Source organism: Symphalangus syndactylus, chromosome 1 (assembly GCF_028878055.3).
Source record: "Symphalangus syndactylus isolate Jambi chromosome 1, NHGRI_mSymSyn1-v2.1_pri, whole genome shotgun sequence".
NCBI lineage: Eukaryota > Metazoa > Chordata > Mammalia > Primates > Hylobatidae > Symphalangus > Symphalangus syndactylus.
The window spans coordinates 39,913,329-39,928,709 of record NC_072423.2 but is presented as its reverse complement, the minus strand read 5'-3'; the positions used below and the strand labels follow the sequence as shown (position 1 = coordinate 39,928,709).

The 15,381-nt window shown below is 48.3% G+C and overlaps 1 protein-coding gene across 6 annotated transcripts in view; it reads right to left on the bottom strand.

Annotated features, from left to right (window-relative positions):
• ST8SIA5 (ST8 alpha-N-acetyl-neuraminide alpha-2,8-sialyltransferase 5) overlaps window positions 1-15,381 on the bottom strand; it is a 78,761-nt gene that overhangs the window by 22,085 nt on the left and 41,295 nt on the right. For 4 of the 6 annotated variants that reach the window (XM_055233378.2, XM_055233386.2, XM_055233393.2 and 1 more), the window contains one exon: window positions 3,499-3,591. The exons of 1 other annotated variant lie outside the window; for it this stretch is intronic. In XM_055233378.2, the coding sequence (XP_055089353.1) occupies window positions 3,499-3,591 (93 nt within the window). Of the gene's footprint in view, window positions 1-3,498; window positions 3,592-4,312; window positions 4,467-15,381 lie in introns of those variants that run through there. One more of the 6 variants, XM_055233402.2, reaches the window with a different exon arrangement.

Here is a 15,381-nt window from a genome sequence, read left to right as displayed (position 1 = left end):
GTTGTGGACTGAACTGTGTCTCCCCAAAATTCGTATGCTGAGGTTCTAACCCCCAGGACAATGAAACCTTATTTGGAGATAGGGCCTTTTTTTTTTTTTTTGAGGTGGAGTCTTGCTGTGTCAGCTAGGCTGGAGTGCAATGGCACAATCTGGGCTCACTGCAACCTCCACCTCCCGGGTTCAAGCAATTCTCCTGCCTCAGCCTCTGGAGTAGCTGGGACTACAGGTGCATGCCACCATGCCCAGCTAATTTTTGTATTTTTAGTAGAGACAGGGTTTCACCATGTTGGCCAGGCTGGTCTCAAACTCCTGACCTCAGGTGATCCACCTGCCTCGGCCTCCCAAAGTGCTGGGATTATAGGCATGAGCTACCGCAGGGATAGGGCCTTTAAAGAGATAATAAAGTTAAAATGAGGCCATTAGAGTGAGCCCTGATCCAATATGAATGATGCCCTTACAAAGAGAGATTAGGGCACAGGCAAGACTCAGACCTAGGGCAACCATATAGGGACACAGCGAGAAGAAGGCCATTGGCAAGCCAAGGAGAGAGGCCTCAGAAGAAGCCAACTCTGCAGTATCTTCATCTCAGACCCCTGGCCTCCAGAACTGTGGAAGAATTAAGTCTTGTGTACCTTGTTACAGCAAACTGAACACCAACATACAGAAAATACATGCGTAGAGGGATGGGAAGTTCCCCAGAAGGATGACCCATTCATAGGATTTCTTAAATCTTCCTGTCCAGACCTTGAAGGAACCATGAAGAAACTATACATTTTATAATTTAAAAAAATTAGTCAGCTGGGCACGGTGGCTCACGCCTATAATCCCAGCACTTTGGGAGGCCGAGGCGGGTGGATCATGAGGTCAGGAGTTCAAGACCAGCCTGACCAAGATGGTGAAACCCCCGTCTCTACTAAAAATATAAAAATTAGCCTGACACAGTGGCAGGCACCTGTAATCCCAGCTACTTGGGAGGTTGAGGCAGGAGAATTGCTTGAACCCGGACAACAGAGGTTGCAGTGAGCCTAGATGGCACCACTGCACTCCAGCCTGGGTGACAAAGTGAGACTCTATCTCAAAAAAAAAAACAAACAGAAATTAGCCATTTATTCTCTGAAATCTTGAAGGTGTGCTCTTAATCACAGTGCTCTGGATTTGCACAGTAAAACATTGAAGGGCCTGAAAGCTTTGAATTCTGAGAAGACAGACTCTCTGCTACCAGCTTCTGAATTTGGCTCCAACAGCCATTTTTGCCACTAAATCAAAACTCCTTGGAGGCATGTTTAAAATACCAACCAGCTCGCATGCCCCAGGCCCTGCTTAAAACCGTTCCCGTGGCTCTCATGGCCCTTGGATAAAGGTGAAACCCAAACCTGGGTCTGTACCATGAAGCCCCACATGGTCTGGCCCTACCTGACCCTCTAGCAATGTAGCTTCCGTGTCTTCCCCTCATGCCGGCATTCGAGCTGCCCCATCCTTCAGAGCCCAGGACACAGCCGGCTCCCTCCTGGCACAGGGCCTTTGTACAAACTGTTCCCTCCACCTGGAGTCCTCCTGGCCTAGTTAACTCCTGTCACACTTCAGACTGGAGCTCCAGTGTCCCTTCCTCAGGGAAGCGTTGCCTGACATCCCCCCGCCAGCCCCAGCCTGGGTCAAGTTCCCTGTCACTACCCCAGCTCCTTAGGGTAACTATTTATTAATGTCTGTCCCCCTCAGTGGCTGTGAGTTCCACAAGGGCAGGCACCACAGTGGTATGTGTTCAGCCCAGGGCTCAGTGAAACTGATAGGTGGTGTCTGTATCCCACCTTCTCTAGAGAGGGTACAGAGACTATGGGTTAGTACAGGGGCCATAAACCATGCAGCTAATCCCAGCTGGATGCTGGTCTCACCCTTGGAGCTTTCCAGGAACCGCTGAGCTATGGAGTCTGTGCATGACAGCCCAGAAAAGCTGCTGCTACTAGTTCCAAAAAGGAAAGGAAGGAAGGAAGGAAAGAGAGAGATGGGTGCTGACATTTATTGAATACCTATGATGTGCGCTACTGAGCATGCAGGCTGCTGGGCTTTATTTTTATTTATTTTATTTTATTTTTTGAGACGGAGTCTCGCTCTGTCACCCAGGCTGGAGTGCAGTGACGTGATCTCGGCTCACTGCAAGCTCCGCCTCCTGGGTTCACGCCATTCTCCTGCCTCAGCCTCCAGAGTAGCTGGGACTACAGGCGCCTGCCACCACGCCCAGCTAATTTTTTGTATTTTTTTTTTAGTAGAGATGGGGCTTCACCGTGTTAGCCAGGATGGTCTCCATCTCCTGACCTCGTGATCCTGGGCTATCTGTTTTCACATGCCTTATTTCGGCTAGTCTACAGCAACCCTTAAAGGGTAGGTAATAGTGTCCCCATTTTCAGGTAAGGAAAGGCTCAGAGAAGTTAAGTCATTTGCGGAAAGATTCAGATATGCTAAGGCCCAGAATCAGCTTTAGATCTCAGTTCTGCCCACCCCAAAACCCATGCTCTTCCCCTGATGCACACTACCTGGAATCACGTCAGATGGGTAAAGGAACAACGGTCCCTGCCTGAGGGCCAGGGACCACAGATGCCCCTGGGGTTACGTCAGGGGACCCATGAGTCCATCTGAGCACCCAACATTGCCTGCCTCTGAATAAACTATATTTTTTCCACATCCAGATGTAACTGTTTCCAAATAAATACAGATTCTGTCCTGACTAATATAGTACCAATTCCTCTAAATGGGTTTGCTGAATTTGTGGCAGTTCTGTGAAGGGCAGAAACCCAGGTGGGCACATGCATGCTAAAATGTTCAGCATTTAATATGTTTTCCCTCCTGTGGGTTGAAAAGAGCTATAGGTGATGTATTGTTAAGTGGGGAGTGGGGAGCATAGCTCTTTTACCATTTATGCAAAAAAAACTTTTTAAATCTCCATACACAGATTCTTATTCATGCATTGACTCTGCAAGGATACCCAAAGCCACATCGTCACCTCTGGGGAGAACCCGGTGGCTCCTCATTGAATAACCATCTGTACCACACAAATTTTGTATCATTTAAATAATTTAAAAATCAAAACTTTTAATAAAATTAAAACCATCAAAGGTGATAGCAAGAGGGCAACGCTTAACCCTGCAGTGCAACGTACTGAATTTCAGGTAAAACAGTCCTGTGCCCTCTTCAATTTCTACACAAGAGGAGCCAGTGATGATAATCAGAGACCAGTAATTGAGGCGGGGACTTTAACACCGAGTCACCAGAGGTGACCTTGCAAACTTGGCCTTTTGTCATAAAACAGGCACAATCATCACCGTGTTCCAGCCCTCCAGGGCTTTCCAAATGCCAGTGGCTCTGGGGAAGGAGACCTACTTTTCGCTCTATAGGAACCTACCACGCGTTTCCTGTTTCCTTCCACCCTTGCCCCCCGGTACCCACCCCCAACCCCTGCCCCACCTCCACATGCTCCCTGCACCCACCACAAACGGCCACACTCACATGGACAGCACCTTCACTTCCAATATTTCGTGCCTCAGCTCCAGGCATCTTGTGGAGTTATATTCAAAAGGCCCCTCATAAAATTCAAAGTACCTGGGGACCAACAGAGACAGGTTAAACAGAGAAGCAGGTCAGGATGTCCAGGGCCAGCAGGGGCTCTTGTTGCGGGGGTGGAGTGTCTGTCCCAGTGAAATAAATAAAGCCAACCAGCCCCATCCCAGCAGATGTCCCATTACGAGCTTCAGGCAGACCATGGGGCCCTCTGGCTTGATCACTGAGTGGTCAATTACTCTCAGTGCCCTACTCCCCTGGGAGTGTAGGCATTTACAGAAGCATAAACCGATTTCAGCACACAGGGAAATTCAGAGGCAGGTTTGGTTCCAAGTTTGTGGCTGGGAAGGAGAGGGGAGGAGGAGGGATCCTGTGTGTACTGTGATAGAGAAAGCAGAGACACCAGAGCCATTCTGGCACAGCACTGGGAGTCCAACAGTGAGCCTTCAGGCCTCCAACTTGCCCTTCCATTCCCTGCCCCTTTCCCACTTGATCCTCGTGCCCACACTGTGACATAGCTGAGACTGATGGGCCTGTCTCCCCATTTGGCAGCTGAGAATACTGAGGCTAATTAGACAGGGCTCCAGGTCACACTGTCCATGTAGGGGAGGACCAGGGCTTGGTCTAGGTCTACCTGCAGAAGAGACCAAGCCCCTTCCAGCACCAGCTGGCTCCAGGCATGTCACAGCCACCTCAGGGTCCCTCTGCCAGCTTCATGCAGAATATCAATGCCAATTTCAGCCAACACTTACTAAGCCCTTACCATAGGCTAAGCGCCAGGCCAAGCATTTGATGTGGATGGATGCATTCACTTTTAATCTTTCTAATCAGCCTATGAGGAAAGTGACACAAGCATCCTGAACAGGCTCTGGGAATTAACTAAGGTGCCCAGACCCCCGGAGCTGGAAGGTGGCAGAGCGAAGACGGGAACCTGCACACTGACTCAAGGCTGCTCTTTCTGCCACTTGGCTATGAACACGGCTGGTGTCCACTGGAAAGGGCCCTCTGGCCTCCTGCGGCAGAGGCCCGGTGAGCCCTCTCCTCATGGCCCCTCTCTTCCTGGTGGTTGTTCAGAGGCAGGGGTGGATGGAGCTGGGAGGGCTGGATCCCAGGACAGCCTTAACATCATGAATCCAGAAGCCTGCAGGGCCAAACCACTGTAAACATGGGATCAGTGGCCTTGCAACAGGTAGTCTGCAAGAATCAGAGGTGAGAGGGGCTCCCCAGGGCCAAGGACTGGAAATTAGGCATCGCTCAAGCATCTCCCAGAAACCACTACACACAGCAGTGGTCATTTCCCACATACCCTTACACACTGGACAAACTTATGTATGTGCTGCTTTAGAAATCTTGAAACATTTTACCCAATATATTGGCTTCTTTTAAAAATATTGGTATTTTTATTATTATCATTGTATTTGTATTGTCATTTTGTCATTAAAATAATACTGTGATACTTTAAAAGTTATGTTTATAAATATTTGTCCTTAATAATTTTAATATAATTTAATAGTTTTAAGTACTATAATTACATATTTAAATAATTTTACATAATATTTTAAGATATTAAAATATTCTCCACAACAAATTGGTCCCTATTTACAAAATAAATTGGCTCCGTGTTCTCATGTCATAAAAGAATTTAGACCAAGTTAATAAGAACTAGGTATTGAAGATCCCCAAAATATCAAACATCTTTGTGTCTTAGAACTCCTTTTCTATCTTTCTCATCTAGCAAACTCAAATGGATTCTTCAGTACCCGGCTCGAGTAACCACGCTGCTGGGAAGCCTCCTCTGACCCTAACCCTGGGCTCCCCCTGCTCACTGTCTCTTAGTTAGAGCAAATAACATGGTATTGGGTTGTTGCAAAAGCAATTGCAGTTTTTGCCTTTTTTTTTTTTTTTTAAGTAATGGCAAAAATCGCAATTACTTTTGCACCTACATAATAGTACAATTGTGTGTTTATGTAATTGTGTTCCTTTCCAAACCACGAGCATCTCAAACACAGAGACAGTGTCTTTGTTATCTCTATATCTTCTGTACTACAGAGGCAGGAAAGCTAAAAATGACATTTCCCAGACTCCTTTGCAAGTAGGGTTCTGGATGCAATTTAGGTTCAGTCAGTTAGAAGCATTTGCATGAGACGGATTCAGACCTGTTATAGGGGAAGAATGGCAAGGCTCAAGCCATGGTTTTGCTGGTGCAGAATGTGGCAGAGGTGGCATGGCTCTTGGAAACTGCAGTCATGGTAACACCTTCATGATTATATCAGAGGCAGCAGCTTTCACGGTGGCCCCATTTCACTGCAATTTGGGGAGGAATTCCTGGGAGTTCAGCCATTTCTTCAGCTTTCCCCATGAGTCTGAGCTAGCTGTGCCCTTAATAAATCCTTTTCTGCTTTAACTAGCTAATGTAGATTTTGTTATCTGCAAATAAGAACAAGGGGTCAGCCTAGGGCCACAAAACAAGCCCATGACCTTGGCTCTAACTCACCTAATTTTCCAGTCACACAACAGTGAGCTCTGGTGTCCTATCACAAAGATCACTGTTTGTAACATGAGCTGGTGTCAACTAAGCCCTTTGGAATCCACTGAGTCAGGTAAAGCCATGGTCCTAGGTTGCTGCTAAGAAAAGGTCCAGATTCAAATGATGCAGGAAATCATTAGGTCAAGACTTATCCTAGAGTTATTCGGGAATTGGAGACTTGCAGACACATCTCGGATATGGCTACAAACCAGCTGTGTGACTTTGGGTAAAACACTTCCCCTCTCTGCATCTCTTTTTTCTCCTCTTTAAAACAATCTGTTTGAACTAGGGTAGCACCTCCTCTTCAATCAGCCAGCCCTTCCATTTCCTCCACAAAGCCATTCCTGCCTTGCCTCTTCCTTGGTTCCTCTTTCTCCTGCATCCTCAACATCACTCATATACCCAACTAGGCAGCATCATGATTCCAAATGACCTTGTGCCATGGGTTTGGTGATGCTTAGGTAGAGAGGCTTTCAGAATTGGGTTCACATCCCTCCACCCCTCATTAGCCTCTGTATGGTCTGAATGTTTGTGTCTCCTCCACAGTTCATATGTTGAGATCCTAACCGGCAAGGTAATGGTACTAGGAGGTAGGGCCACTGGGAGGTACTGCAGGCAGAGCCCTCGTGAATGGGATTATTGCCCTTATAAAAGAGGCCCAAGAGAGACTTCTCTTCCCTTTTACTATATAAGGATGCAGCAAAGAGATGCTGTTTATGAACCAGGAAGTAGGTCCTCACCTGAAACTTAATCTGCCTTGATCTTGGACTTCTCAGCCTCCAGAACTGTGAGCAATACATTTCTGTTGTTTATAAGCTAAGTCACTCAGTCTATGGTATTCTGACAGCCACATTAGGCCTGGCACTTTTCTGCTCCTTTTTTTTCTCATCTGCAAATCAGCAAAAACAATGCAGTGCATGTGCGACAGGGTTGAGAAAAAACACTGATGAGCATTTCATGGAAACCACTGGCACACAGGAACTACCCCAAAAATGCTCATTCCCCTCTGTCCCCTTTGTCCTGCCACTAAAGCGCACGTGATAGCAGTGGATGCCCCAGGGAGTCCCAGGGAGTCAGAGACAGTCTCTGACGGTAAGCTGGTTGATGGCAGGGCTGAGTCAGGGATGAACAACTCGAAGTTTCTCACTGTGTGCACTGGTGACATCCTCCTTCTGCTGTGACTAGTAAACCTCTCCCCTGCCACCCTGTGGATAAAGCCCACACTAAGTCCTGCTTGGGCATGGACCTGCTTGATCACCTCATCTCACTGGAGGCTCCACTCATTAACCATGTGCTTCTGATGCTTTTTGACACCTGGGGCCTTGCTGACCCTGGAGGGACTGCTTCTTCTAGGGCTAGCCAATTCCTGGAGATAGTAAAGGACTAGCCTGTGAGTGCACCTTTCATTTGCAAACCAATCCAGAGCCCATGCCCCTATCAGGCTCCCATACTCTTGGACGCTGGAATAGCTCTTCCCCACTCACCCCAGGGCCAGGTTCTAGGCAACTAGGGATAGCCCCTACACCCCAGAACCCACTGAAATTACTCAGATCAACCAATCCTAAACCTGCAAACCCTGCCTCACCAGTTCCTTTCCACGGAAATCCCAACGATGGCTCTTGCCCACACTTCCCCCTCGCTCCCTCTGCCTGCTTACTGACCCAGGTGCTTCTTCACATGGTCTTGCAGGGCCTCCTGTTTCTAGGGATCTGTGAGTATCAAAACCTCTTCCTTCATGGCAGTCATTTCCATATTTTTGTGTCTTAACATATCCGATTAAAACAAATCCCAGGCACCCTGAAAAGACTCCATATAGTACCTTAGCCAAGTCTAAAGCCTCAGTTTTCCCATCTGGAAAATGGAGCTAATAGCCCTGGCTTCCTTCTCTATCCTACCTGGGCTTTGCTTTTTTGGTCCGTACTACTCTAACTCAGTCTCTAGAGATGATTGACTTGAGGTTGCTATGGTCTAAATGTCTGTATCCCCAATATGAACATTAAGTTTCATGTTTAAACTTAATTCACAATGTGATGGTATTAAGAGGCAGAGCCTTCGGGAGGTAATTAGGTTATGAGGTCTCTGCCCTCAAGGATGGGATCAGACCCTTATAAAAGAGGCTTCAAAGAGCCTTTTGCCTTTCCACCATGTAAGGATGCAGCAAGAAGCTGCCATCTATGAGGAATGGGCCTTCACCAGACACCAAATCTTCTGCCACCTGGATCTTGGACTTCCCAGCCCCTAGAACTGTGAGAAATAAATTTCTCCTGTTACAATTATAAACGACCCAGTCTAAGCTATTTTGTTATGGCAGCCCAAAAGGACTAAGATAGGAAATAAGATTTTGAGAAGCACTGCCCCATATTCTGCTTCTAACAGGACGCTCGAGGACTGCATTTTGGAGGGTGTCATGGAAATTCATGGAAATTCCCGTTTGGTCTGGATACAGATATACAGACATCAAAAATGTTGCTTAAAGTTTTTTGTCTAATGACATAAGAAGATGCTCACATGACAACGTTGAGTAAAAAAATGCAAGTTACAAAACTATGATCTCCAAAAAGAATTATATATATGTATGTGAATGTGTGGGCAAAGGGAAGGATTGTAACACAATATTAATAGGGGTTTCTCAGAATAAATGGGATGATGGGTTATTTTTTAAAATACTTTTCTGTGTTTTTATAAGTTTTCTGCAATGGGGTTATGATTCTTTTATTATTGGAAATCACTAATAAATGCCTTTTTAAGTCTCAGACCTTCTTCTAACTATCTCAAGCTTCCCCTTACCCTGTTAGAAGATTAAGGGAAGCACTTTCTCCAACCCTCTTAAACTCCACTAGCCTCTCAAGGTGAGTTTGTCACTGTCTCTTCTTTCAATGCTAGAAAGACTATCTTTACCCACATCAAAGGGGAGGGGACCCTGGCACCATGTAGGGCATCTCACAGGTATAAATAGTCCCAGCGGGTCATATCAGGAGCCCAACTCCTCTCAAATGCCACTCAATTTCCAGCAGCCAAATATGATGCTGGCGCCAGGCTGCATTGTTTTGCCCCATCTCTCTGCCCTCCACTAAGTGAGAAGACAAATGCAGAAGGCCAGAAAGAGGTGAACACAGTGGCCCTGGGCATGAGTTCTCTTCTCTCTGCCCAGACTGGGCTCCAGCTTTGTGGGCTAAGAAGGCTTCCTTCCTTCCTTCCTTCCTTCCTTCCTTCCTTCCTTCCTTCCTTCTTTCCTTCCTTCTTTCCTTCCTTCCTTCCTTCCTTCCTTCCTTCCTTCCTTCCTTCCTTTCTCTTTCTTTTTCTTTCTTTCTCTCTTTCCTTCCTTCCTTCTCCCTTCCCCTTCCCCTTTCCCTTCCCCTTCCCTTCCCTTCCCTTCTCCTTCCTTCCTTCCTTCCTTACTTCTTTTCATCCTTTTTTTTTTTTTTGACGGAGTCTTGCTCTGTCACCCAAGCTAGAGTGCAGTGACACGATCTCGGCTCACTGCAACCTCCGCCTCCTGGGTTCAAGTGATTCTCCCGAGGAGGCCTCCTTTCAGCATGCCCAGGGTCTGGCCCTCTGAGAGCCTGGGTCTGTAATTCCTATGAGCCTTTCCCCACAAGCCTGCCCCACAGAGGCTCCCCTGTTGGTCTGATTCCCTCTCCAGAGCTTCTCCAGGGCCATGGTTCCTTTCTTGGGGGACACAGTACTCTGGGTCCCAGCAACCACTGGCTGCTACAAGATGAGGCCCATGCATTCAGCTTTCTATCTAACACTTCCCCATCCCCACCCCTAGACACTGGTGGTACTCCAGAGAATAGAAGCCCAGGGGTTCCCTGTGTCATGCACAAACACCTGTTAAACCTCCACTAGCCCTAGGTGAACAGGGAAGCTAATCTGAACACCTAGACTCCTGTCGAGCTTGGTGCAGAGTCTCAGAGAACCATGGAGTTGTTTATTTATTCCACACTGGTTAGAGACACCACTAGCCCATATAGCACCTCCGTGCAAATAAGGAAAAAGCACCATTTTCCCCAGATAAATTAAGCCACATGCACCAGACGCATGGCTGGTCAAGTGAGAGTAAGCTGCACTTCAGCCTCACTTGACTCCCTGGCTGAGTATCTTTGTGCAGTGCCCACCCTGAACAACTGTCCATGACAGCCTGATACCAGACCCTTTAACTTGGTCTCATTTAATCCTCCCAATAGCCCTATGAGGCAAGCATAATTTCCCCCATTTTATATCTGAGACTTGAACTACAAGAGGTAAAGTAACTTGCCCAAGGTCATTCAGCTAGTAAATGGTGGCACTGGAAAATAAACCTGAGGACTGTGAGAGCCCGGAACCCCTGCTCTTAATAATGTCACTGCACTTCCTCTCCCTGACTCTGACAGCCATGGTTCTCTGGGGGGTTTTCTCAGTCAGCAGCCCTTCCCCCTCCCAAAGGCAACAGCCCTTCAATGAGCTCAGCGCTATTTCTAGAGCCAGAACAGCTGCCGTCTCGAGATAGCAAACGACCCGTCACGGCAAACGCACAGAAATCTGTCTGAAAATTGCAGCCTGACAATTCAAAGGACTGAAGTGTCTTCCCAGATAGGTAGGAGAGAGGCAAAAACAGCTCAGCTGTTAACAACTGCGGGTCACAGCTGTCAGAACACACGCCATGGCAGTGGAGAGCCCTGGCTCCGACCCCTGGCTGGTCCACGGCCCGGCTCAGCAGCTTTGAACTTCACCTGCCCTCTTTGGGCCACAGTTCACTCATCTGTTCCCAGGAATTATCAGAGCTGTTTTGAGATATCAGAACTGGATGCTAAAAAGCCTGATGTTCTCAGTGCAACCCTAAATAGTCCTGGGACTAATTTGCCCCAGGTGTGTACCTCACACCAAGCCTGAGGGTCATTTCTGGCACAGGCTGGGGGTTGGGGGTATCGGGGCAAAGCCTGGTGTCTAAATTCATTCCTCCTTCCCTACCCAGGAGTTCTGCAGGGCCCCAGATCCAGTGTCTAACATATTCCTTGTGAGAATACATACATGATGACCTTATTTTCCAGGCCAGACTAGGGAGCTCTGAAAGGCTTCCCTTTGTAAAATTCAGCTCAACAGCCAGTAATGCCTCAGTGTGTGAATGCTAGCACTGGCCAGTGTCCCTACTACTCCTCATGGACTTTAACCACCACGCCCACAGGCACCCTAGCCAAGAGATACATCCTAGCTGCCTCCTTCTCCTTCCTTCATCTTCTGCCAACTCTCACCACTTCTCCTTCCTGAGTAGTCCCCATCTCCACCCCAGTGCCAGGGACAGGATTCGGTCTTCTCCCCCCTGGAGGAGTCTCTCTGTCTGAAATACTCTTTGCTGTCTTGCTAGTCCCTGCCTACTCATTCAGCAGAGTCAGCCCAGGGGTCAGCTTCCACTGGCTCCCTTCGTGGCCCTCCCTCCTCTGTGCCCGCTGCCCCTGGGCACCCCTCCAGACCAGCTCTTATTATGTGGAATTACACACAGCTCTTCCATGGCCTGTCTGTACTGTTGATGCTTGAGAAGGGCTTTTCTCCTCTTTGACTCATCGAAGATTTATGGACCTTCTACTGTGTGCCAGGCAGTGTTTCAGGCCAGGATGCCCTGATGAACTAGCAGAGTCTCCACTCTCATGATGCTTCCACAGGGGCGACAATAAATGATTCATTCAATATAATGCCAAGTAGCCATAACTCTTCCAAAAAAAAAGCAGGAGAAGGAATTGGAGGGTGCCTGGAAGGATAGTGGGGGGCCCAGGAAGGCCACTCTGGACAGGGGACATGAATAGAGGTATGGAGCCCTATGCAGATGTGTGGGAAGAACTTCCCAGAGAAGGAATAGTGAGTAAATACAATCACTTGCTCTTCAGTAGCAGCTGCCAATGTGGCTAGGCAGGGTTGTGGAGGTCAGAGAGGTGAGCAAAGCCAAGTCTAGCTGGGCCTGTGGGCCACCTAGCATCATGGGGACTCAGTAGAGGAACAACATGATCTGATGTGGGGATAAAGGACTGTAAAGGGAGAGACGGTGAACTATTGCAGCATGAAAAGACAGTCCATTGCACTAAGCGGTGGCAAAGGAAGTGGGGAGAAGGAGACAGACCTATGAAATAGTTTAGGAATGGAACCAGCAGGATGCACGGATAATTTAGAAAGTGAATAAATCAACAGTAACTCCTAGGACTTCAGCTTGAACAACTAGTGGGATGACATAGCCATTTAAGGGTTAGAGAGATGAACAGGTTTGGGGTGTTGGGCCACGTGAAGCTTCCTGTGCCCTCAGACATCTAGAGGAGATCATAGCTAGGCAGTCAGATGCACATGGCTGAGGCCCAGTGGTCAGGGCTGGGGATGCACATTCCAGAGTCAAAGGACAAGGGACTTGAGGAAACACTGGGAGAGAGTGCAGAGAGAAGAGGAAGAGGGCCAAGAACAGGCCTGAGGTCAGCTCCCACATTCAGATGGCAGCAAAGGACACTGAGAAGGAAGGTCTGCAGGTGGAAGAAAACCCAGACACAGAGCCCAGGGACATGGAAGCTAAGAGGAGGGAGCATTTCCAGGACAGAAGTGTCAGCTCCAGTGTTGACCCATTTGTCCTGGAAATGGAGGTCAAAGAAGAGGAGGACAGAGAAGGCACCACAGATCTAGCAACGAGGAAGTCATTAATGACCTTGACAAGAGCAGATTCAAGGGAGAAGGGAACAGATGCCCCTCTGCCATAGGTGGAAGCAAGGCCAGGAGTGGGAGATGTTGGAGATGGTGCCACGGAAGCCTGCAGGTGAAGAAGGGCTGAGCGAGTGTCCGAAGACCTGGTCCTGGAACAAGTGGAGAGGATGGGATGTCTCCCAAAGTGTGAAGGGATGGCTGGAGGAAGAAAAGACAGACTTCAGTGTTCTGTGAGCCTCCAAAAGGCAAGCCTAAGAGCCCCAGCTGAGACTTAGGGAGGAAAGGTTTACAATCAGCCAAAGGAAGCACTTCGAACCAGGAGGCTCGCATGGGGAAGGATGGCCTCTTTGCAAGCTTCATGACCTGCCATCACTTACTAGCTTAGCAAGGTCTTGATGGCCATTAAGTCGGGGGATGCCGGGCTATAAATGGTGACATGCAGTGGAAAACTGGAAGAGCCTCTAGCTGCCTTAACCTTGTGAGCATCCCCGAATCCAATGGGTGGGTTGATGCTTGGTCCTTCCAGTCCAACCCCCAACTCCTTTTTCTTCCTTTCTTTCTTTCTTTCCCATTCTTATGCCTTCCCCTAGCCTCCTGCCTTTGCCAAGTGATTGGCATAAAATTCTCAAAGATGGTCTACAAGGGAGAAAGCATAGGAGTGTGAAGAAGGAGAAGAGGGAGAACGGGTAGTGGAAGCTGAAGGGAGGAACGGAGTTTGGAGAGTTGACCTGGGGTGAAGAAGGGGTGAGGCCCTGACAGGCACTGCACCCATCTGATCCGGCCTCCTCAGTTTACAGGGAAGCAGACAAGTCCCAGGGAGGGAGTGCTATCCCCCCACGGAAGTGCTGTGAGTCTGGGGCAAACCTGGGCCCACTCAGAGGACCCCAGGAGTGACTGAGCAGGGTGGGAAGAGACTCCCTCACTCCACCTCCACGGAGCCCTATGGGGACCTGTGAGGTGCTTTAACCTTGGAGCACTCAGGGAGTTACAGAGCCCGTTGCCTCCTTTGCATCACCCCCAGAGTTGGGTTAATGACCTCAGTTTTGCAGATGAAGTAATTGAGGCACAGAAAGGTTCGTGTAAGTGGTTATTTGCCCAGGAGACTCCACAGAGACTCAAAAGCCATAAAGCTTTGGGTTCAGGGCACTCCTGGAGAAACTCTGACTTAAGGAGGAGGAGTCTCCCAGTGCCAACAACTCCACTTCCACCAGCAGCCTCAGCCAGCCACAGCCTGGGTTCTGCCAGGCCCCAAGAAGCCCACATCAGGTTCGTGGGACCAATGGGGGAAGCTGCCATGTTTGTTTTGCTTTTTGTTTTTCCAGCACCCAGCCCAGAACATTCCGCCAAACCTGCACCTCCAAACTCTTCCCAGTTGGGTGAAGCCCAAGAGCTCTGGCCCTTTTTCCCTCCTTTTCTGCAGAAGAGAACATTGACCAGGAAGGCTTAAGCGAGCCAGCTGCACCTGCCACACAGGAGTGTGCTTCCTCCACTGCCCTGCCCTAAGCCTGGCCACGATGGCATTCGGGACTACAGGGGTCACACTGCCCCCAAGGGCTCCTCCTTGAAATGTATAACTGCCAGGAGCAGGTGGAGGGATGCATTTTTCAGAGGCAACAATCGGAAAAACACTAAGCACAGTTGGGAAGGTAGGAGGGAGGAGGACACAGAAGATAGAAAGTGGAAGAGACACGGAAGGAGGAGATAAGAGACCCTAAGATCATCTTGTCTGAGATCAACCCTGCAGCTTTGTCATCAGTTGCACAGAAGTGATATATTATTGTTTTTTTTTTTTTTTTTTTGAGACACGGTCTTACTCTGTCACCCAGGCTGGAGTACAGTGGCATGCTCTCAGCTCACAGTGGCATAATCTCAGCTCACTGCAGCCTCGAACTTCCAGGCTCAAGTGATCTTCCGACCTCAGCCTCCTGAGTAGCTAGGACTACAAGCATGCACCACCATGTCTAGCTATTTTTTTTTTTTAATTTTTGGCAGAGACGGGGTCTTGCTATGTAGACCAAGCTGGTCTTGAACTCCTAGCCTCAAGCAATCCTCCCACCTCAGCCTCTTAAAAGTTCTGGGATTATAGGCATGAGCAACTGTGCCTGGCCAGAAGTGATCTACTTAAATCAATATGGCCTTTTTATTATAGTCTAACAGTAAGGAGCTGAGGGCAGAAATAGAAGACCTGAGAGGACTTGGAAAGAAAAGACAAGGAGGCTCACCCAGCCCTGCATGAGCTGTCCACAGCCCAGAAGGAAGAACCCCTCTAACCCCACCCATGAGTGCTGGGACTCTGGAGTCACACAGGATAGATAGATAGATACATAGATAGATAGACAGACAGACAGACAGACAGACAGATAGATAGATAGATAGATAGATAGATAGATAGATAATAGCTAGATAGATAGATGATAGATAAATAGATAGATAGATAGATAGATAGATAGATAGATAGATAGATAGATATAGTGCTGCAACTCCACCCACCACCTGGAAGTGACCTAACATTTTGGTGACTAAATTTCCTCATCTGTAAAATGGGGGATAATGAATACACCCACCTCAAAGATTTGAGGGTAAGGACTAAATGGGATAATACATGTAAGGCACCCAGCATAGTGCCTGGCCCCAGACACTCACTTGGCTCG